At 39.4% G+C, this 24,300-nt stretch overlaps 1 protein-coding gene across 5 annotated transcripts in view; it reads left to right on the top strand.

The window, feature by feature from the left end:
* The window catches only part of PHF21A (PHD finger protein 21A), a 132,300-nt gene that overhangs the window by 76,829 nt on the left and 31,171 nt on the right, over nucleotides 1-24,300 (top strand). For all 5 annotated transcript variants that reach the window (XM_083602143.1, XM_083602145.1, XM_083602141.1 and 2 more), the window contains exon 6: nucleotides 21,732-21,905. In XM_083602143.1, the coding sequence (XP_083458269.1) occupies nucleotides 21,732-21,905 (174 nt within the window). The remainder of the gene's footprint in view (nucleotides 1-21,731; nucleotides 21,906-24,300) is intronic.

The raw sequence follows: 24,300 nt of genomic DNA, 5'->3' as shown, positions 1-24,300 counted from the left end.
GAACAGAATCAAACTGTAGAGTTGAAAGGGCCCCCGAGGGTCATATAGTCCAACCCCCCTGCAAGCAGGAAGCATTTAATATGCTTTCCTTTTTTCAGGACTACGGCATTTAATGGTGCTGCACATGTAAAGGCGTTGAACCATAAAATAATGTACGCCCTTGTTTGATATAAAGTGATTTTGATTGTGCATGAAAGACTGTCTGTTATTCATGTTTTTCAAAGTTGCCTTTTTCCATTGTTGTTGTTGTTTATAAATACCAAATTCTAAAAGCATGCAGAATTCTAAACACCAATTAGCATGCAACATAATTTGAGGTAGTTAAGTTTCACTTCACAAGTAGAATTGTGGAAGACAGTTGGAACAGATAGTTGGCTGGGGGTCTCTCAAGAATGTCCTGCTAGATATATAATACGATATGGTCTCAGACATATTGGATTTTGGAACAGGAAGCATTTTTCTGGTTTGGCTCTTTGCCATATGAGAATGGATCTGTCGAAGTAAAAAGAGAATGTGTTCCACCTTACTGGCCTAACCTGCTCCTAACCTTCAGTTTTGCACTAAAAATATTTTATTAACTAGCTAGAACATATTGTGTGCATATGATATCCAAATTAGCTATTCACAAGTTGAGAGAGGAAAGTGAAGTGCTAAATAGGAAGGAAAGGGCTTGTTGTGGTGGCTTATGAAGAATCTCAGACAAGATTGCACAATGGCATCTCATCTGTAGCTTTGATGCATAGCGTTGTTGGTTTGGAGCATTATAAAGTTTTCTGTTTCTTCTGTTTTCTTGTTGAAAAAATCAACCTGTGTTACACCAGTCTTACGTATTTGAAATCTGGTCAATGATCTTGTTTTGGAAAATATATGAAAGAATGTTGTTTAAATACCGTATTTTTCGCTCTATAAGACGCACCAGACCATAAGACGCACCTAGTTTTTGGAGGAGGAAAACAAGAAAAAAAGTATTCTGAATCTCAGAAGCCAGAACAGCAAGTGGGATCGCTGTGCAGCCTCTTGCTGTTCTGGCTTCTGGGATAGCTGCACAGCCTGCATTCGCTCCATAAGACGCACACACATTTCCCCTTACTTTTTAGGAGGGAAAAAGTGAGTCTTATAGAGCAAAAAATATGGTATCTAAGGTGTCTGGTGACTAGAATTGCAGGTACAGAATTGCAAGTTTTTAATATTTAACACTGTATTGTTTTTAATACTTGATTGGGAGCCGCCCAGAGTGGCTGGGGAAACTCAGCCAGATGGGCGGGGTATAAATAATAAATTATTATTATTATATATTATAATTACAGTATTTAAACTGTTTATTGTATCATTATTATTATTATGATTATTACTATTGTTTCCATGCTCAACAATGTTGTTGTTGTTGTTTGGTGTATGAAAGTGTTCACTCTACTTTGTTTTTGCTATGTTTTATCCACCATGCAAAAATGTTTCATGGAACCGTTAGAACATTGGCCTTAGCTCAGTGTGTGGAAGCCTGGAGAGCTATGACCTGCTTTTCATTAATATGGAGAACACGCTTTGCCGCATCAAGTCTCCTTTTTGAGATGGTGCCTGACCCTCTCGTCAGCAGATTCTAGCAGGCTAAAACATACCTTGAACAGAAGGTATCTTCTGATGACTCTTCCATTTCCAAACAATGTTTGGATGGCAGCTGGAAGCCAGATTTTCTAGATTACTAGATTACTGCCTTGACTGCTGCCACAGAGTATGTATGTATGTATGTATGTATGTATGTATGTATGTATTTAGTTAGTAGTTAGTTTAGTTTGGTTAGTATACCTCCCTTTATCCATAGATCACAGGGCAGTTCACAACAAATTACAAAATGAGAACTTGTGCCTGGTTTTCAGAGTCCATGCTAAAGAGGGTTTAGCATTAGATTCAGCAGTTCAAGAATCCTTTAGAGGAGACATTAGCATGAACAAGCATTGGTGTTGCATTATAAAAACTTCAGTAATTCAAAAGTAATGTTGTGATCTCTTTCCCACATTTTAAAAATCAATAATTCATACAAACTCCAAGTTGCACTTATACACACATGGTCAGTTTCTTGGGATTTACCGAGGTAATTTATCATTGGCAGTTGCATTTTAGCCTTTCTGGGGGTAGTTATGCAGTACTTTCTTACTGCATAACTACCCTCAGGTAGTTATGGATTTTTTTACAGGGTGGATTTTAAAAAAAAAAAAGAGGTGGGGAAGCCATATTCAAGTAACTATTCATTCACCTTAAAAAATAATACCCCTAGAAAGTCCCAAAGCTAATATTTTAGAAGAAAGCTGTCCATTCATCAAATAGCAAGGCATTGTTGCAGATGAAGTGTCATGTCCTTGCTGATGTCTGCCACATTTTTAAAGGAGTTTTATACTTCAGTTGTAAAGTGTGTGAGCAGCTTGACTTGGTACAAAAAATTAAGCAATTTTCAAAGGTCACAAAACAAGGCAGTCATGGGGGAGGAGGAGGTACTGTTTACCTAGTGGTGTCACAGGTACTCCCAGACAACTGCCTAGATTTTTCTCACAATTGCTATGTTCTATCTAAATTGCACATTCAGTCTGAGCAGCTCCCCTCCCCATGGGTGTTTGGAATAAGATGTGCCTAGTATGCAGTAGTGGTGAGGCTGTGACAAATCATGCCCCTGTTTTACTGCTGGCAGACTGTTAACACAAGATTTGCATGTCAGCATGTCTGCTATTCATATTGCCAATAAGTGTTTACTTACTTCAATGGCCACTTACTTGTTAAAAGCTGAATCTAAAATAAGTGGCCATTTATACTGGAGAGCGATTTAGTCAGTTCAGTACATGCTAAATCATTTCCTTTCTTCAATGGCAGGGATTACAATTCAGTTTGCTTTTTGAAATGCTGTATAAATTATAAGTGTTGCCTATTTTACATATTTACTTACCTGATTTAATCACACATGTTCTTGAATAACTAACAGCTGATTTGAATTTCCTGTAACTTATTTAGCTGAAATGACAAGCTTATCAAAAAGTGCATGCAAGCAGACATCTCTGCTCCATAAGCCGTTTAAGTGATCTCTTTCTGTATTCAGCAAAGTTACAATACAAATCTGTTCCTTGTCCCAACTTTTGCAGTTCCTAACTTTCAATGCACTGTGTATTTTAGAGAGCCTTCAGCAATGAAAATGTCCTATTAAAGTTTTAATCTCAGCCATTAAAGACATGCTGATTCTGCAAGGGAAACTTTAACTGTGCTACCACTCAGACCCACTTAAGGTTGCATCAACAGTTTTCTTTAAAGTAGGAAGTGATTTGTAACTAGGGAACTGTATAGAATAGAATTGAAGGAAAGCAGTTTTGTATTATGAATGCTGAAGAAAGCATCAGTTGCTTGTGCATATTCCTAAAGTTGTCGCCTTTTGTCGCCTGGCTTCATGAGTTTTGTTCGAGAACTAGTTTAATGTAAGTTTTAGAACCATCACCCAACCCACTGAGATAAGAGAATGCGTCACACCAATGATATATAAAAAGTATAAATACAGATATTGCATTTTTAACCTGTGCATCTCCAAGATGCAAGTTCTCCTTACTTCTCACTTCACATTTTAGCCTAATAACCACCCTGAGAGACAGGTTAGGCCCAGAGAGTGGATGGTCCAAGGTCACACAGTGAGCTAAATGGCTGAGTGGGAATTTGAACCTGGATTTCCCCAGCCGCAGTCCAACACTATTAACTGCTCCACTAGCCTGGCTTTCCTTGTTAGTTGTGGCTATACAGTATTTTCTAATGCATTCCTATTGACATTTTCTTTTTTATACTTTACTCCCGCTTCTATTACAGTGTTGATTGTTGCAATCCCTGACCCCCAATTTTATCTTGCCCAAGCATTGCACTTTTCTGCAGCTGACCTCTGTGCCACCTCCTAAAAATAACTTGTGGCAATACAGTGTTGGAGAACGTTATGTACTGAAGTTCTTACCCTGGGCCAGCAGGGGGATACTGGATTGAAAGTGACGTTCAGTGATTGGATAGTTTCAGAAAATGGTTACTGTTGCGTTCTAGTGGAGCTCTATATAAGCAGGCTGGCTGAACCCTTCAGTTCAGTTCTGTTCTGTTCTGGCCTGTGAATAAACAAGAGCTGTTTGAAGAATTGCTGTGTCGTCTAATATGTTTACCCACAACTTAACAGAGAATATGGCCTTGTGCCCCCCCCCTTTCTATTTCACTTTCTTCAAGTGGGGTACTGCCTTCCTGAAATAGATTGGGAATAGACTTACAGACCTCACATTTTTGTTCTTTTAGAGGCCAGTGATGTTGGTATTGGGGGAAGGAACACATCATTTGCCAGCCTCATGTGGTTCCTCTATAGATGTTTGTTGGATCACTGTGGTGCGTGCTTGGCCATAGAGAAGCAGGTCCCATATTGCTCTATTAATGCTTGAATTAGAATGGGATCTGCCTGCATCATGTATTATCTGTCTTTTCAAAGGAGCTACATTAGGGTTGCAACTACCTGGAACTGCCACACCAAGTTGTGTTCATTTTTCCAAAACTCACCAGGGCAAACTTCTGGTTCTAACTTCTGTACTAATGCCAACGTACCCAGCTGCTGCTCTGTGGAGAGAGTGTAAACTGATAACTTGGGAAGGGGGGACCCTTTGTGCTTATTTCCAGCTCTTGAAACACCCATTAATTAGTCATTGGCATAAGTTTTGAGGTTGTTTGAGGTGGGTGTTGTTTGCTTGAGCCTGTGTTGACCTTCTGAATCTAAATCTGCACCTTAAAGCTAAGAGTTGCAAACCAAGGTAGCAGCAACCAACTCTTACCATTGTAAACATGCTGTTGCAGCCACATTAATAATTATTTTTTTTACATTTTGAGGGCAAGCTATTATCAGGTCTAATAGTTTTTTTAGATACCTAGGTTGACATGCCAGCCAAGTGAATTTTATTTAGGGCAAAAACACAAAAAACTGTACAAAATATGTGATGCAGCCAAATGTGTTAATTATCCAACATTAAATGACACATAGTTTGTATGAACTGGCCTTTTGTGCCATTGTGTTGCTAAAAATACATTTCAAACTCCAAAATTGCTGCAAAAATTTCTATATCTCAATTAAAACTGAAACATATTCATCACTTTGTAGTCAGAAAAACATTGAAAGGTTTAGAACTATAGAAATGGCACCTAGTGTTATCTTTTTAAAGTTATAAAACAATTCTTTATAAATTAGTGTTGTTTTTATATCTGCTTTTTCATCAGCATGTTTAGTATTTCTAATGATGTTGGTGTGTGTATGCTTCCACATGGGCTCACACACATAATTATTCACATCTTTCACATTCTCAGTCTTCTGAACCTTAAGTATTTAATAAAATGTAATTACTGATACAGCTGGGACTTATTTAAACATGGTCAAATTTTAAAGGATGGTAGTTAAAACTAGCTTTAGTATGATCAGCTAAAGCTAAATGTTGTTTGAAATGTGTAATGTGTGTGTTCATTTTTCTTTTCTCTCTCCATCCATAAATATACACAAGTGCACAGTCACCTTTACCATGAAATATACGGTTTGTAAAAGTGCCTGATTTGCTGCTGCTAATCTTTGCAGTCCATATATCACAGATAAATATTATTATACTAACCTTTTATTAAAAGTTTTTTTGTTTTAATGAAAGATTTCTTTATTCTTAATGACCATGTTGAGTAATTTTCAGTGGTGTATATGATAAGAGGTATTTGATTTTATCAAATGTTTTCATTCAGGTGGTTCAGTAATAAACCTGATTTAATTGAAAACCTTAAGAGCCCCACTAGATGGCAATCTCGGCAATTGATGCTGCAATGCTTTCTGCTTAGGTTGACAACAACTTATGGAAATTAATCTTGAATTCATTTTGAGGTCACAGATCCAAGAAAAGCATTCCATATATCTGCAGTATCACAGAACCTATGAAAGAAGTGTTTAAATCTGCCCAGATTGTGAATCTGGTAGCATATTGCTCGTTCACTAATAGATATTTATATTTTAAAGCAGAATATAAAATGGTCCTACTAACCTGATTTTTACCGATAAAAATAAAGCTGTCTGATGGCAATGGCTTCAAAACGTGGTTCTATTATTTCCTCTGTTTAACCTTACTGGGTGACGACTTGGCTACAGTGCAAAAAAGTTGAATCATAATTCTTAAAATCTGTAACTTCACCTTTTATCACCCACACACAAATACATATAAGCAGTCTCCATAAGTATTCGTTCTTTTTCCAAGGAGAGGTGAAGAGTGGTCTTTCAATTATAAAGATTCTTATTCATTCATATACATTAAAATATTATTCATGGGAAAGCCCAGTGTGAAGAACTTTAAGGGGTTTTTTTTACTTGAATTCACCAGACCAAACTATAATGTAGTTAATGGAAGTGGGCTTCTCTCCAAGCTGATCAAACTGAGCTGGTAAACATTTGCCAAGTTAAAATTATTTCTAGCCTGAAAATTAAGTTTGCTGTGTTTGGTATAGTATTGCTCATGGAACTGCTGAGAATCCTGATTCGTGCTGTTGATATTTTTAATTAACTAACTATCTGTACATTTTTGGTAAAAAAGATAGATTTCCATTCATTGATAAAGGGCAGAATGTCAAAGAGGGATTTTGGAGGCGTGGGGGAAGGTTGAGCTTAATTTTGAACAAAGTGTTTGATTATTTCTGTCCTGGTGCTTTTAAGGGTAGCAACTTCAGGATTGATTTGTTGGGCAGCCTGATCACAAGGGACTGCTTCAGTTGCAGCAGTTCACACAGGCTTGTGCTGCTGCAGTTAAAAGTGCCATTCAGTTGACACACATTCAGCTCTGCTCCACTTGTCATTGAAAAGCCCTGCAACTCCCCTTACTCCAGCTACTTCCTGAGTGCAGCTACATGCTTATTCGGCAGGTTCAAGGCTGCCCGTGCCCTCAAACATCTGTTGTGTCAAGTGTGGTGGTTGTGTCAGGGTGGCGTGGATTTTTCCAAGTGCTGTCAGAGGCAGAACCGCCAGATTTTAGAAGCTGTTTCAGCAAAGCAGCTCATCGTGCTATTAAACACATTAACACACTGTGCATGCCCTTACTTGAAAATGTACCCGAGTCATTTCAGTAAAAGTTGTGGCTGGGTTTGCTTTCGTACACCAAAACTGTTTTACACGGCTGATAGCTCCCACCTCTGGGGAACCTGGATATACTTTTATATTGCTATTACTACAGTATAGTGTTGCAGATAAATCAGAAACCTTGCAAGCTACACTTCAGCATCCCATCACAACAGCAGCTTGAGCAAGCCGGCACTTGCTCAGAAGAAATGACTATTCATCCTGGATGAGCATTTTGCTGCAAGCCTCCAAAGTAGAGCTGGGGAACTGGTGCCTCATATTCTTGATTGCACTCACTTGGTCTCCTCGAATGATGCTAGGTGTGTGGCATGTAAAGGTAGGGTTTGAATGAAAGGCACTTTGCAGGCACCGCAATCAGGTGGTGCTTTCAAAGCTCCTTGCACAAGCGCTGCCCAGGCACTGACTATCAGCTCTTGGGAACCGCTGCATGCATTCCCACCCACTTTTGGCTTGATTTCAAACTGTGTGGGCAAACATGGATCACCTGACACCATTAGGCAATTGATAAGGGGGTGGGTCAACTGTCATCACACTTGGCCTGTGGGCGTATGCGGAGATAAGGAGCTGACCCTCCCGCCAGATCCAGTTCCCCACTCCTGCTCCAAAGGAATGTATTCAGGGTTGTTCTTACAGTGGGATACTTGCTAGACATGTGAATGTCAATAATGAAAGACTTCATATAATATGAAATTTAGTAAATATGGCAAACTGGCACATGAACACATATTAAACTTACGATTTTCAGCCCTTCTGTTGTCAGTGAACATATTTTATTAATTGAGGGTTACATCAAAAGCATATCTTTGCCATCTTCCCTTTAAATATTTTTTCTGGCTCAACCATAAGATACTCAAACTTCAGCAGTCATATTTTTCTGTGATCCTTGATACTGCTACTAGCAAAATGGTGCTCTTTTTTGTTTATTTTGGTCCTAAACTATCATAGCACCTTATCCCCTGCTTGTTGAATAATACAGATTATTATTTATAGATTTAATATTATACATTAGGAAATCAAGGCATATCCTGTGAAGTACAATTTTGCATTTCAAACTATTTGATAGTGTCCCTTGAATTTTCTATTCCTGCGTTCTTTGTGAGTCAGAAGTAAATTATTTGCTGTCTTTGAAGTAGATCCTGGAAATAGTTTCTACAAGTATCTTTTACAGCTGAAATTTAGCATATCAAAGCATTTTTTTCTTATGGTGTACACATTTATATAATGATTCCCTTGTAAGATTGAAACAGTATTGTGAGTTGAAAAGTAGCAAGGGAGTTTGCATAGTTGTAAATGGCAATACTCAAAAAAGGAATTATTTATGAAGGGCAAGTATCTGGAGGTTTTAATGAAACATTTGTCCAGGATCTTAATGCTCTTTCTTGCTATTTTAAATTTTACAATATCTGCAATTGAAGATTATTACTTTTTCCCTAGGCTCAGCTGTATTTTCTTGCTGCCATCAAATGAAGCCAAGCCTTCCGTAGCTACCTGTTGCCCGAACTTGTAATAGAATATCCTAGGTAGCTATGGATATTACAGACTGTTTCTGGTTTGTCCTTAATTGGGAAAAGGAAATGTTTAAGTTTAACTGATGTAGAAATTGTGGAGAAATGGTATACAACTAGGCATAGGCATTATAACCTGAAAACTTGCAAACCACATTGCTCATATAGAGTAGTTTTAAAGTGATAGATTAAGGAGCATTTTATTTAACTTTTGATAGTTGGCTGTGAAAACTCTCAAACTATCTGATTCAATAAGTAGCAGCAAAAGGTCTGTTTATATATATTATATATTTATGTATTTATATATTTAAATTGTTACTTCATTCTGAAAGTACTTTGCATTCTATATTCTTTTGGCATTGCACATGGACAGCAAATATATAAGGGCCAATTCTTATATGCATGTTCCTCACATGCAAGTTATCATCACTCAATATAAATGAAACACCACTGAACTTTCTCATTGATCAATATCATCTTAAGCACAGTGCTCATCAGTTGAGTCAGTTCACATATTCAGTTGTTGGTCATTGACTGATGAGAAATCAAGTGATTGTATATGTATATGTGAACCAACCCTTAGTTTGCAAGTGGCCTCTGTGTAGTCCCACATATTGGTTCTGAGTCTGTGCAGAGCAACATAGGGAACCTTCTAGTAGTAACTCAGTAATGTTTGTTTTTTGGCATGGGAACCCACCCAGCAGCCAGGGTGCATGTTCGTTAAGATATGGCCTGTGCCTTTGAACTAGGTTTCTCTCAGGGAAGCTTGCATGGTACCAACTTCGTCATTCTTCTGGTGTTTTTATTCTCCTGGACATTTGGTCAGCACTAATGATCTGGCTTTTGGTCACTTATTTTTTGGTGTTTGTGCTTAAGTGCGTGAAGTGGTCGTTCTATATATGTGTGTGTGCGTGTGTATTATCTAAAGGATTTTCTGTTTTATTTCATGTCTTTGCATGTAAATCACTATGGGATTTCCTTTGGCTGTGTTAAGCAGTGCATACACTGAATAAACTAACATAGAACATAATAGGTGAGATACATTCTGGAATAATGATTTAAGCTCCACCAAAGGACTATGAATTCAACAAACAAGCAGTGGTGTATTTTTGAGGGAAACAAGCTTTTTGAAATAGAGACAGGAAGGAGTTACTTGGACAAGGAAGAATGGAAGCTATAACGGCAGCAGGAAGCCATCCCATGATCTGCCTGAGAGACAGCAGATTGAATGCTGCCCTGGGACATGCAAATGTAACATCCACAAAGCAAAACATAAAAATGGAGAAGCAACAGGAATAGACTCCATACATCTCACTCCAATGGGCATCAACCACTCTAACCACAGGACAGAAGAACCCCTTCTAGATCAGACCCAAAGACCTTATCTAGTCCAGCATTCTGTTTCCTTCAGAGACATACCAGATGCTTCCAGGAAGCCCTTAATAAGGATATGACAGCAAACATTGCTCTCCTACTGTTGTTTCCCAGGAACTGGTAGTTGGAGAAATGCTGCGTCTAATTTGGGAGTGCAGCTTATAACCACTGTAACTCGTAGCCATTAATAACCTTGTCTTCCGAAAATATGGCAACTCCAGAGCGGGCACCTGGCTTACACGCTGGATACTTGCTGTAGGGCTCATTTATGAGCTGCATTAAACTGGGAGTGGGGAAGATCCTTGTCTCATTGCCCACTGAACGGAGGCCAGAGGAACATGGTGATGGTAATGAGTTGTGAGCTGCTGCCACTCATGTTTGTTCATTTATTTTCTTACATTTTTATAGGGACTCCATAGCAGGAGTTATTTGGGCAAGCTCACAAATGAAAACAAACATTAAAATGCAGTATAAAACAGTAATAACCAAAGCAAATTAATTAATCTGAAACACAACTGAAAAGAACTTTAGTCACAACGCTTTGTCACAGGCATTCATTAGGTGTTGGTGGGTGCATTCTTGAGAGAAGATACTGCAATTTGGTAATTTTTCATTCTCTGTGTCTCAGCCTAGCTCCTTACCAGTTTCCCTTGTGTCTGTGTTCAAAGCTTCCCCTATTGTGACAATACTCTCCTATCTAATGTAGGGAGTTGCACTGGAATTCTTTCTGGTTTCTTCCTCCCCCGCTTTCCATGTGCCCTGGTACAGATTACCTGGAATGGCTGGCATTCACCAATAAAATATATCTTGTGCTTCCCCATTGCCTGCACTGTTACATAGTTGGAACTTACTGTATGTTCATGGCCATCAGGACCCTCTTACAGAAGTTGCAGGTATGCATTGTGAAAGGGACGCTATTCCTACCCATTGCGTAAGGGAGGATTATTGCCCACCCACTTTCCCTCTCACAGGTAGGAAGCAGGAAAGACACAGTCTCCGGTTATGGGCATTTGAGTATTCTCTGTTGACCCATCCATACACGTTCTTAGTTGCCTGGGCATTCCTTGTCCTTGAAGCCCAGTTATAGCCGTGGAGTTGGGGTTTCTGTTTGGGTGTGCTGAGGTTTGCGTTTGCAGGTTGGAAAGGAGTTCTGAGAAGACAAGTGCTGGCAGAGTTAGTGCTGGCAGAGTTCTCATCCGGCAATTTTTTCTTGACTACTCAAGTTCTTTAGACATGAGGACCGAATGATGTAGCCCTCTGTCATGTGCAGGCAAAGTTAAACTGTATACAGTAGTAGTATAACATAAAGGTAATGTTAGCACTGTGTCAGCATATATAGTATATAAAATGAATGAATGAATAATAACGGGATTTTGTAGCACTCCTATCCACATCTAGCAGGAGTAATTTGAGAATAGGATTAAACTATAAGTAAGAAATATTTTTTTCTAAGTTTTTCCAAGTTTAAAGGAAACATCTATTCATATTTGTTAGCTTTTTAAGAAATACGGGATAGTCATCATTTGGATATCATGGTCCAAAAGCAATACTCATAGTACTGCTTTTAATTTTAGTGTTCTAGCTTCAACAAAGTAGTGTGAACTCTTGCTTAATTTGATTTTGCATTTCAGCTTTTGAACATTTGTAAGGCTCTTCTATTGTGGCCCATCTGAGTTACCATAGAAACCAGAGACCTTCATCCTTGTTATTAGAAATGGAATGCAAACAGGGCATCAAAGCAATGTTTTCCCCGTATGAATGGCAGCCCTAGACAATCCAAACTTGAACGATTTTTATTGGTTCTTCTCTGTCATGGAATGTAATATTTAAAGCACCAGGCAGGCCCCCCCTCCCCCAAAAGTGTAAACAGTGCAGAAAGCAAATTTGTGGTATCAATAGCAGTTCCTTTTTGGTGTGTGAATGTAACTTGTGGACTGGCCTATTTGCCTTGCACAGAGGGTTTGTTTTATTATCAGCTTAAGGTGTTCTAAGAAAGCTGCTCTGCAAATAAAATGTGGGAGCAAGTGCTGCTGCTGCAAGTTGAGTGGCTTTGGGTAAAAAATATCCAGTGCAGTGCCTAGTGTATTCTTTTACATAAAAAGCCTGTTCACTACTTCTCTTTAAGAACGAGATGTAATTTTAAAAAATCTAATCATTCAGGAGACTATCCATCTGACAGATGTGTTTACAAGATTTTATACAACTTTCCATCCTCTGTATATGACTGTGCATTCAGCAGTATTTCAGGGAATATTAATGCCTGGTCTCCATGACAAAGAACCTCTGAAATGCACCACTAAATGCTGACTGACTCAGCTGCCTTTGTGCCTCAAAATGAATTTCTAATATAGGCTAAGAATATGTCTTTCTAAACAACTTGCTCATCAACAAAAAAGCAAGCTCAGTCAGCACCGTCTGCGAGGATAGGGACATTTTAATGGTGTGTTTATTTGGCGGTTGTGAGTGGAGGAGAGCATAATAATCTAGGGACACTTCATGTATGATGCTTTTTTTAACCAATGTCACTTATGCATGGGACATGGGCTCAGAACAGAAATCACACCCATGGCAACTTCTAAATTTATTTTCATGAGGTGCCATGAGGTGCTTTAATATTAAACTTGCTGTTTTCTCTAGCATTTCTGTCCATTCTTTATTAACTCAGGGTGGTCCTTTAGACACCCTTGTGGGTAGACAGAAGTATTAATTCAAATTCCTATGCAAATATAGGATCTCTAACCTTGTCTTAGGCAAGTCACTGTGAAACCTTCTTATTTTCCCTCCAGTCCATCCATGCCTTCAAAGACACACATGTTTGCTTAGTAGTACATTCTCCAAATTTCATTCTTTGGAAACATTTTCCATGTTGATGGATAAATATCTGTACCTAATGATGTTAGTGAGGAAGGTGTTCTTCTGCACTTTAAAGTTTCGTTGCCAGAGCTTCCTTTGAAGGTACTGTTTATTTCCTCTGCTTTTCCCTAATGGTTTTCAAAATTCACAATTCCAGTGGTTGGCTCTGTGTTTTATGAAATTCTTAAATACTTGATATTTTTGTTAGGCATTTGGGGTTCTAACCCCCCTCATGTTTTTGTAGTAGTTCATTTCCTTTACAATAAATTATACTCTGATATCTCTGAAGTCATGGTTGTTACTGTTTTGTGATGAAGAGATATGTGTTTGTGTATACACAATTGTTATTTTAATTCGTTAAAGTGAACGTTTGGGGTCCTCGGTATTCTGTTTGGGTTGTAGACACTGGATAACCAGTTTAAACACAAAACAGGGCAGTGATCTTCTAGAAAACATTAACTAGTGTGAACACAAATCTGTGGAAAGTGTAATATAAATAAATACATGCATTGCATTAATTGGCTGATAAACTAGCACAAAGACAATTAGCTCTGAGTTCACTTTTTAAAATCTGGTGGAACAGAATAAACTCTGCTCCAGTAAGGGGGGGGGAGGCTAGTGATAGAAAAACAATAACCCTGTAGCAATAGATGAATGAATAGGTAGAACCAATATCTTCACTTGCTGCAAGCACACAACCTCCCCCCAGAAATTTGGAAGCTCTAAGGGTTATGGGAATTGGAGTTCTGTGGGGGGTAAACTATGGTTCCCAGAATTCTTGAGTGGAAGTCATGTACTTTAAATGTATGGTGTATACTCAACCCAAGAATGAGTCAATCACTAGTGGTTGAGCACAGCAACCACAGAACAGTACAAAGCCAGTTATGGTCATTTGTATTGTTGCAGTTCACACATTTAAGAAGTGGAGAATTTGTCCACATTTTCCCTGTGGTAAACTGGTTGGCTATATTTATCCAGTGTGTGCAACGCTTAAAAAAACTCTGATCGTATTATGGATTGCTTCAGTTCTGTGTTTCTCGTGTTTTGTTTTGTTTTTCATTTTTGTGTAAGGGGGGACCAGCAGCACCTCATCATTATAAACAAGCATAAGGAAAAATAGTATTCTTGATACAGAGGTAGAACCCCAAGGAGGCTATATTATTAATAGACCCAGCTTTAAGAGTAGGCTGTCATTTATGTGCTCAGTGTTGAAAAACAGATAGATCTAATGTTTGCTAACCAGTTTTTATTTAGACATTTTTACTGGAAAGGGAAGGGAAATTACATTTTTTAAAAAAGTTTTATTTTATATTCTCATTGGACAGTTATTCTGTAATGTCATTTGCTGAACACTCTTCAGTTGGGAAGATTCCACAATGAAGGGAGAGCACCTCAACGTGCATTTTGATATGATGAATGATTTCTCAGTTGTTAAAACCTGCATTTTTGGTGGTTGTTTTCATTTGTTTGAGCTTTATGGAAAGGCAGGGATTGCTAGTCATTGGCCGTTACCAAGATCTGGGTGGACTGGACCCAGCTTAGCTCTGCTCGCTTAGGAATTCAGTGCAGCACCAATTCCGATGAGGTGGGGGGATGTTTCAGTTTTCCATAAAAATTCCATGTCTCTCATTAGGAGACCAAATAAATAAATAAATTTAAAAAATTGTCCAGTAGCACCTTAGAGACCAGCTAAGTTTGTTCTGGGTATAAGCTTTCATGTGCATGCACACTTCTTCAGATAAATGGTGTCTTCAGAAGTCAGAAGAAGTGTGCATGCACACAAAAGCTTATACCCAAAACAAACTTAGTTGGTCTCTAAGGTGCTACTGGACAATGTTATATTATTTATTTATTTCGTCTGCGTCAGACCAACACGGCTATGTACCTGAATTAGGAGACCAGTCTGCCTAGCAGCTGGGTTTGAGGCTCTGAACCTGGTGTTGAGCATTACAGACGGAACAGGGATGCTGTTGGTTTCCTTCTGCCCAGTAAGCTCTCTGACTTGAGAGTGAGAGTGGTCTGTCGTGTGGACTTGGAGAACTCCAGGACAATGGTTCTGGGGGACTCTAACATTCATGCTGGGCTTGCCTGATGATGATGATGATGATGATGATGATGATAGCAGCAGCAGCAGCAACAATAAATAATAATAAATAATTTATCAATATATTTATTGTTAAGTAAAAGAACTTTGTTTGGCTTGTGCTTAAGTCTGAAATATTAAAGTGCTTTGGTTTTTGTTGTTACACTTACTGGTCTTGTAGACTCCGTAAAGACTTATCAGATGTGGAGAGTTGGTGTTGTTGGTATGAAAGCACAGGGGAGCTCTCATGTAGAAGGTTAATGGAGTGTAATTATAAAGAAAAATGGACTGTTTGCCCACTCTGTCTCACTATACCTGCTCTGAGAGTGACAAGTACTTGATCTTGTGTAAACCCTAGAGCAGAGGTTCAACTGTCTAAAATTACGACAGTGTAGCTGTCAGACGACCACACTATGAGATATGTGTGAACGTGGTAGGAAAGTTTTCATTCCATTTTGTAGGGCCTCCTTTTACAAAAGGCATTCTTAGAAAGCTCCTGTAAATTACAGTAGTTCTTCTCATTTCTTCTCATTCTCTCCCCTCGCCTTCCAAAAAAGTTCTGCTTATCTCATATTATACTTGTTTCTTTTACATGGTAAAAGTTTGTGATAGTGTGTACATAGTCAGTCATTCTCATATTTAAAAAATCATTTTTGAATTTGGGATTCCTTATACTAGAAGGTTGAGGAATCGTTGGGGTGTGTATTCTCTCCTAGAACACTGCCAGTATTTTTTTAACTCTGTAAGTTTCTTTTATTCTTATTCTTTCATTCTTATAACTATTCTAGAATTTTATCTCTCCAACTATTTAGCCTCCATTTAGTTGTTGATTAGTCCTTGTACCGTTAGCTTTCCTTAACCTGAATTCACCTCACCCAAATTAGTTTTTTGCAGAATGTCATGATTTAGTCATATATCTGGCAATGTTTTCCCACCATAAAAAAAACAGCCAAATCATTTCAGCCTGCTGATAAGATAGGTTCTTTCAGCCCGTGACTTTTTTTAAAAAAAGTTTAACTTCAGCTTTCTCGAACACATATGAACAGTAGCAGAGCATTCCCTGCCAGAGCCCAGGGCGGCATGGCACACTATGGGGGCTGGCGGGACCATGGGCCAAAGCAGCGCTGGGCGGCATTGAGAAGGACACAACAGTTCACGATGGGGCAGGGCACCTTGGTGTGCTCCCCAAAAAACTGTGCCTGGGGCAATGGCCCCCCTCAGTCCCCCCATTCTACACCCCTGCAGATGACCATAACTGGACAGAGTATTTCAGACGATACCTTATTAGATTATGCTTGGGTGGTGGTTTTAATTTTTGTCCAACTTCCTGGAGGTGCTCTCTGTAGTAGGTCAAATTGGTTGGAGTTTTGGGTAATTATTATGCGAGTCAGAAAGAGACTTGGTGTACAAGTTTTGGCCACTCTTGAAATTGAGACTTCAAGTGACCACGACTGCCAAGCAATTTTTTTTGCTAAGTCTGTACTAAACATTTATGTGGTGATAAGTATTATTGCCATCTCATCAGCTAAATAGCATAATGTTAAATAGCCAGATCAATTCCCTCTCAAGAAAATGAACATGTGGGGCTGATTTCAAGAGATTTTGTGTGGAAGTTTAAGGCAGGACATGTACCACATCAGTTGGAGAGTCCATGACTGAGTATCTCAGGACCATAAGTCAACAGATCTGTCGGGACCTAAATCAGGATACAGCAAGCTAAGAATTTTCTTTTTTGTTCAGTTCATTCATGAGAAATTACACTAAAAATATTCTAACTAGTTTGCTGCTTAAAGAAAACCATCATTCGATCCTACTTAAACCTTCTTGTTTTTATATTGCCTCATATTAGACACAAAAATTTTACCCAGTATTTGTTTCCTGTTTGCACAAGGAGTATGTAATTGCAATGCTACTTGATTCTTTGCGAGCCCAGGCATAGTGAGCCCAGGTTCACTGGGGACTGGTGGTGTGAGAGTACCAAAAAGGACATGACAACATCTTGGGATTAAAAATGGCCTAAAGTTTATTGATTACAGATTCTAGTAGGCTTTGGCTTAGGCACTGGGTATGTATCCTGAATCGGTCTGACTGATCGCCTCATTAGGGTTGATCCTGTGTTAAAGCCCCCCGCCCCCATGACACAGATCAAATAGGGTAGACCCACCTGGCCACCACTGGGGAAATTTTATGGCCTGTTAGCCCCCATCTGGGCCTTCAAACAATTCCCCCCCCCCATGAGCCCATATACCAGGGCACCCTCAGGTCCGTCTCCAAAACCACACCCACCAGACTGACTGCAATGGCAGATTTGAAATTTAATTTTTGGTGGGACATACCAGACGCCCCCATGACCAGCCGAGGCTGTTAGTGTTGCTTCCAGTTGTGCAAGAGAGAGTAATGTTGGACTTCCAAGTTTATTTGAAATGTGGGCTTTCTGAGCTCACAGTGCTTTCACAAATGGAAGTGAAGCAATGGATAACTGGCTTGTGGAGTGCCTATATATAGATAAACCTGGTATTTGGGCAGTTCAGGTTGGAACATTAGGCCAGCCTTCCACAACTTTGTGCCCTCTAAATGTGTTGAACTACAATTGCCATCATCTCTGACCAAGGCTGGCTGGGGTTTATGGGATAGGGAGTCCAACAACTTCTGGAGGGGCAACAGGCTATTTCTGTTTCTTCAGTTGTGGTTGCCAAGGGACAGTTGCTGCTTACCATTAGCAGTCAGATATGTTTCATATTTATACTGTAGTTTTTTTTTGCAGTTAGCATCATATTGTAATGACTTTTGTACACAAAGGAACAATTAAAAGATGCACTTATCTATACTGTTTTGTGCTTACGGGGTGTTTCAAAAGAGTTGCCTGGACTTTAGATATTTAAAATATGTAGACTTTAGAAAAGTGTGTGTGCAATTATGCATAGACTAGGAGCTGTTGATTTTGATCTTGAATCTCCTGTACATTTAACAGCAGAAAGTGTGTTCACAAAGCGGATATAGTTCTGGCAGCTTTATCCTCAAGAATGTTGTTGAACAAAATGTACTCTTAGCTTGATTTAAGGTAGCTTTGACAATGAAATGAAGCAAATGACATATGTCCAAGGACATGAGGTTTTCTAATATTCATGTAATTAGGAAAAGGGTGTGGTAAAAATGAAGCAAAAGAATGTGCAAGCAATACAGTGTATGTGGAGAAAATGAACATAATGATTACTACTGATTCAAGGAGCATTGTCAGTCACATGGTCCCCAAAATGCACAACCAGTTTGTGCCAACAAAGTATCCTTCAGAAGTGTATAATCTCATATGTTTTAATAAAAGCTGCTTAATTGTGTTCTTTGTCCATAATTGCACTCCGCTCCCTAGCCTGGTCTCATGTCACAGGTGGTCTGGACTTTGACCTTACTATGGATGCCATTGGCTTAGCTGCTTTGATGACACGATGGCAGTTGAAGATGGATTAGTGGTATTGGGCTCCGATGTAATGATGGCCGTAGTCCATGACAGTAGCAGCTGGTGCTTCCACACAGGTACACCAGTCATAACAAGCCAACATGGCACAATGGGCCAATGGAAAAGGTCTGGTGCATCAAAGAGTGGAGCCCACATAAAATGTTAAGTTCACTTCAGTTTTGCTGCTATTCTATGTGTTCATAAGTCCTCAGCCAGCAAGCAATGCGACCTGTATGTGGTATCAGACCACCACAGGTCAACACAATGCAGACTGCAACTGTGGCACTATCAGAAGCATGAAGTAACCTAAGCACAGTGCAGGCACCTCAAGAAAGGGAGTTAAGTTACATATTATATGCATTGTGTGATGGAGGAAATAAATAGGTTGAATAATATTTTCCTCGAAAGCATTTGCCCATGTTATGCAAAGATCAAACCCAAGAGAAAGCAGACTACACAACCTTCTCTCACTCATACAGACAGAAGGGATTGCACAGCCATTCTTGCTCCTTCTGGCTCTTTCTCTGAATATCAGGTACCCTGTTTTTAAGCTTTGAAGGGTATTTGGCTGGCTACCAGTTCCTAGTTTTTAAGCTTTGAAGGGTATTTGGCTGGCTACCATGTTTGCTTATAAAATATCTACACTTCTTATTAGTGTTTAGTTTTGCAATTCTAAAACATAAAACACAGGCAGTCCCTTTAAGGCACTGGCCACCAGTGTAGTGGAGTGTGGCCTGATCCAAGGTAAGTCACAACAGGAGCGCTACCACCATGCAAATATACGGTAAAAAATTGAGAAATAGACCCCCAAATGCATGTTTGGGTTAAAAGTGAGTCCTGGGCCTGAAAAGGTTGAAGATGCCTCCTTTAAACTGAACAAAGGAACTGTCTTGTAATAAGTTAGGGGAGGGGACAGGAAGTGTCCCTGCATGACAACTTTTCACTCTTTATAAATGAGCAGAGAAACAACTTTTCTCCCTCATTTTGTCTGCTCTTCATGCTAGTAGGCAAGTCTTTAGTTCTGTAAAACTAATGAAAGTTTTCAGGTGTTTCATTCCTATTTTCCTCCACAGCTTTCCTGGGCTTTGTTTCAGGGCCTGGGGGAGGAAGAGTTGTGAATGTGATATGACTCACTTGACTCCTACTCAACCAAATTCCTGTTCCGATTGGTTCTCACTTATGATTGCAGCTTGGCGCTTGAGTTATGCGAGCTTAGCTTCCCCTTCTTTCCCTGCTGTTTTTGTTTTGTGATAAAGGACACGGAGCAAATGAATGCTAGCTCTCTGCTGCTGGCTTCCTTGAACTAGGGAACTGATAGAAAATCACCCTTATCCCCGAACTTCATAAATATAGCTATAGAAAATAAAAAAGAGGCTGTCTGATCTTGTTCGACACAGTAATGTAGTCTCTGTGATGTTAATAGGTGGAGTCATTGTTTGGCAGGTGTAACTGGTTTCTGTTCTATTACTTCCTCTACATTTCTCTGCTTTCTGGAAATGTTCCTTTTGTTCCTGTCTCTGCTTGCTGACATAGCATTTTAAATAGCTTGATAACAGACTTGATGTTTCAGAAAGCAACCTTAAATGACTGACCAATGGTTGAATGCACATATAAACTCAGATATGGAGCAGATTTCTTTGCTTGATGTCAGCTGCCTATATTTCATTTTCATGTGTAAGTTTTCAGGTAAAGTAGTCTAATAAATTCAGATAGTGCAACGTGGTTTGATAAACTACAAACCAGTCTTTTAAATAGCCACTTGCTTGGTTGCCTGATAAGAATCATGTATAGGTAGCCAGACAAGGCACTGACATCCACCTGTCTTGGGAGACAATGGAAGAGTGCGCCTTTTGGGGGCAAAGACCAACTGTGGGAGGTTGCAGCACCTGATAAGAATCACCCATAGGTAGCCGGGCAAGGAAAATAACATACTTTCAGGCCACCACTGAGCCACAAATGGCCAGCATAAGTAAATGTGGGTTGGTGGGGTTCTAAAGTTAGCTAGTGACTGAATTACCTTATTTGCATGTCTGAGATAAGCAGTCATTTCAAAGGACCCAAGTGCCTAGAAATGTCACCTAGATAGGTCAGGAGCCATAGAGTTCTAGAACAGATGACAGAAGTCTGGAATGTACACTACTGTAAAGTGGTGGCGGCGGGGGTGGGGTGGGAGAACTTGATAAAAGAATGGACTGAGAAGGCAATGGCTGAGCAGTTTTAAGAGCTGGCCAATGGCCACCAAAGGGGATGGGGGGGGGGAGAGAAATCCAAAGAACCTGAAACAGATTCTGCTGTAGCAGAAAACATACGGAGTTAAAATTTGTAGGGAATTGGGTACTCTTAAGAGTTCAGGGTTATTGCTGTATGAAACACTGAACTACTTTTAAGACAAGAGTGTGGAAACATTTTTTTGCTTGAGAGTGCTCCATTCTCTTACATACAATCTTTCAGGGACCTCATGCTAGCAGTGGGTGGGGATGAAGCCAAATGTGGGTAGGACACACTCATTCCTTTCTCCGCCCTATCTCTCATTTTCCCCTCCTTACTGCCTGCATGAAATTAGCCTGATAGGTTTTGTGCAGGATTGAAAACCAGGCAGGTTGCTTGAACTGTGAACGCCCTGGCTGTACCACAGATTCTAGGATGAACTGTGTAGGAACAATAGTGCATGGGGGGATTTCAGTTTAAGTGCACGTAACTTCTGGTTTGAGGGCTGTATTATTATTGCTTATCATATTTGATGGTTTCTGCATTCAGCCATTTGGGAAAAAATGAGTTCTCTAATGGATGTGTGCAGTGCTTAATTTTTTTAAAAGAGTTTTTAAAGTTGCCAGTATTTGTTAATCCATCTTGAGACGCCTTCTGTAAGTGGGGGAAAGTAACTGGTAGCACTTTGGCCTAATGAACCAGTATATTTTTTTCATTTATTTCCTTGATCTGAAACATGACCATACTTTTAGGATCCCTCTTGAATACTCGGAATGCATACTGAGGAGTTCATTAAGTAGCACCCAATAGGTTGAGAGAGCTCGATGATCCTACAGATATGTGTAACTGTAGTGCCATAGTTAATTGCTAAATTACATCTTGTTTGAAGTACATGTCTATTCTGCCACTGCTGCCTGTCAGTTACACTTTCATTGTAACAGCTACTGTATCACACATAAGGGATAGTGCCGATGCAGTTGGCCTGGACCACCTATATTAATCCTTTGAAAGCCCAACAGTAAATGGATTTATACACTATAAATTATAAACAAGTGTATATAGTGTTTTGCAAGTTAAATAATGTAATGCCTTGTATTTTTGTGTCTGTTTCCATGATAGAAAAGAGTGGTTGAACAGCTGCGGAAGAATTTGATGGTAAAGCAGGAACAGCCGGACAGTAAGTTTCAAATACAACCATTGGCACAGTCAGAAAATAAAATACAAACTCCACAGCCACTACAGCTACAGCAGCAGCAAACTACTGCAGCCTCTCCAAACCTGCTTGGATCACAGGTAAAGTGGTTGAAGGTGTTACACTAATTTTCAAAATGTATTCCTTTCTTAGAATGAAATGTATCACTGTATAAAGAAGAGAACACAAAATCAGAGTTAACCTATCATAATCCAGTGCACACTTGCTAGAGAGTAAGTCATATTGAATTCAGTAAGGCTCAATTCTGAATCAACATGTGTAAGATTGTGCTACAAAGCTATCAGTAGCATTTAAGTGAAACAAGAGCACTTTATGAACTTGAGTCTAAGCATGGATCACTCCCTGCTTCCTCAGAAAGCTAAGTCAATTGCTGGATTTTGAAGTAACAGTATTATATGAATCTTGCATGCTTTAGTTTTTTATGGTTTTTTTAGGACCCTCATGATGAACTGATGTGCAACACTGCACATCAGGTTAACCAGGTTGTCTTTAACAGTTAAGGCACAGCTAATCTGTGCTAACTACTCTAAGTATACACTCTTGCTTTAAGAACTGGATCAGAATACAGTCCACCTTGCAGCATTATCTGTAAGGAAATGGAAAATAATGTGGAATTGTCTTGAGTTTTCTCTTTTTGTGGAAATGATTGCCTTCAGAAGTTGTTAACTAGGGAACTACAAGTGTCCAGAGATCTTAGTTCAATATGTTTCAGCAGCATGAAACAGAATACCAGAAATAATAATATAAAACCAAACAGGCTATAAACAAAGAAACACATAGAAAGGATCCACATAAACTGCCCCCCACTGTCTTCTCCCCACAAATACAATAACAGAGATTAATGTAGCTGCATCTATAATTGCTGAGGGCATTTGCTGCAATTTCAGTAAGCTTGAATCACATAGTCAGTTTAGAAAGCTAGTTGCTTGAATTAGCAAAAAGTAAGTTATTTGTGTGTAGACATTTGGCAATCTAGCTTCTGATATATGGCTTATAATGAGGCAGAGGAGAGTAAACTCTCATCTCAACAGGGAACAACTATTCCTCTTTCTGTTCTCAGCATGATAGAGACTATACTCTAGAGACTGGGAAATCTTACTGGAAATGGTGGCCCCTTGTTAAAGAAAACCCTTTCCCATCAGTAACATGCCATGACACTGTGTTTCCCTATCAGCAGCAAAATATATGGAGCAGAAGCAAGGAAGTGCACAGGGTGATGACATCTGGACACATGCACAAGATGTTACAAAGGAGGAGCTTGACATGAGGCATTTGTTTTTGGCATTTATTTCATTTAGTTCTGTTCTTGGAAACTTCGTCTGGGGAGCCACAGCTCAGTAGCAGTGATGCTTTACATACACAAAGTTCCAGAGTCAACCTGTGGCATTTCCAAGTTACGGTTGGGAAAGACTCCTGCCTGGAAATCTCTGGCATCTCCAAGTTAGGATCAGGAGAGACTACTAACTGGATTGCTTGAAAAATCACTGCTAGTTAGTGCAAATGCTAAGCTAAGTGCACTAGTGGTCTGACTTCATGTAAGGCAGTGTGTTGGCCCTTTTGGACGGCAGCATATCAGGGCATCATTGCTATTAATATATACACTTTTATCTCACTCTTCAACTGAAGAAAGGGCCCCGAAAAGGCTTACAGAGATCAATCTTTGCCCTTGGGCTTACAACTTAAACTAAGTGACACTAAAGAGAATGGGAATTGGTGGGAAGGCGAAGTGGAAAGCCAACTCGGTCATTAGTATGTTGTTACAAAGTTCTTATAAAAACCAACTGGAATGGAAGTAGTTCAAGGACAGAAAGCAAGCAAAAAACTGCTGCCCCTCCTTTCCTTCTCTCCCTTGGTTTCATTCAACATGATGGAATGGGCATTGCTAGATCATAGCTGGGAAGAGAGAAAGCTTCATAGGGTGGTGCACTTTCATCAGAAGAGGAGAAAGATCGGGATTGGCCTGCTATGAATATCCTACCATCAATTCATGTCTATACAGAGAATTGCAGGACAGTTGGTGGAATACTTACTTTTTAGTTCGCAAGGCTCTGCTTTGTATGGGAATTGTTCACCTGGAAGTCGATATATATTACTGACTAGGACCACTTCAGATATTGCTCTAGGAATTCAGAATTGTCAGACTCTCATCTGACTTTTCCACTTGATGTGCTTTTAAAGTAACTGAAGCAAAATAATATTTAAAATGTGAGAGAGCAAAGTGTGCATTAACAAGTATATCTTTCAGGTAGATTGTGAGTCATTTTTTAATTATTGGTGTCTGCTTTTATCTAGAGTTTTGACTGTAAAGGGACACTCATGTTCTTCTCTGTATTCTGTGCTGTGCACTTTGAGATTAACTTCCAGGTCATTTCTGCATTTGTACAAAGTTATGTTCAATGCTAAAGAGCCCTCTAGCGACACTGTATTGAAATTGCTTCTACTCTTTCCTTGCCAGCATCCAATTAGGGTGTTTCT

The sequence above is a fragment of the Podarcis filfolensis genome (genome assembly GCF_964270895.1).
Source record: "Podarcis filfolensis genome assembly, chromosome: 1".
Lineage (NCBI taxonomy): Eukaryota > Metazoa > Chordata > Lepidosauria > Squamata > Lacertidae > Podarcis > Podarcis filfolensis.
This window is presented reverse-complemented; position numbering and strand designations above follow the sequence as displayed.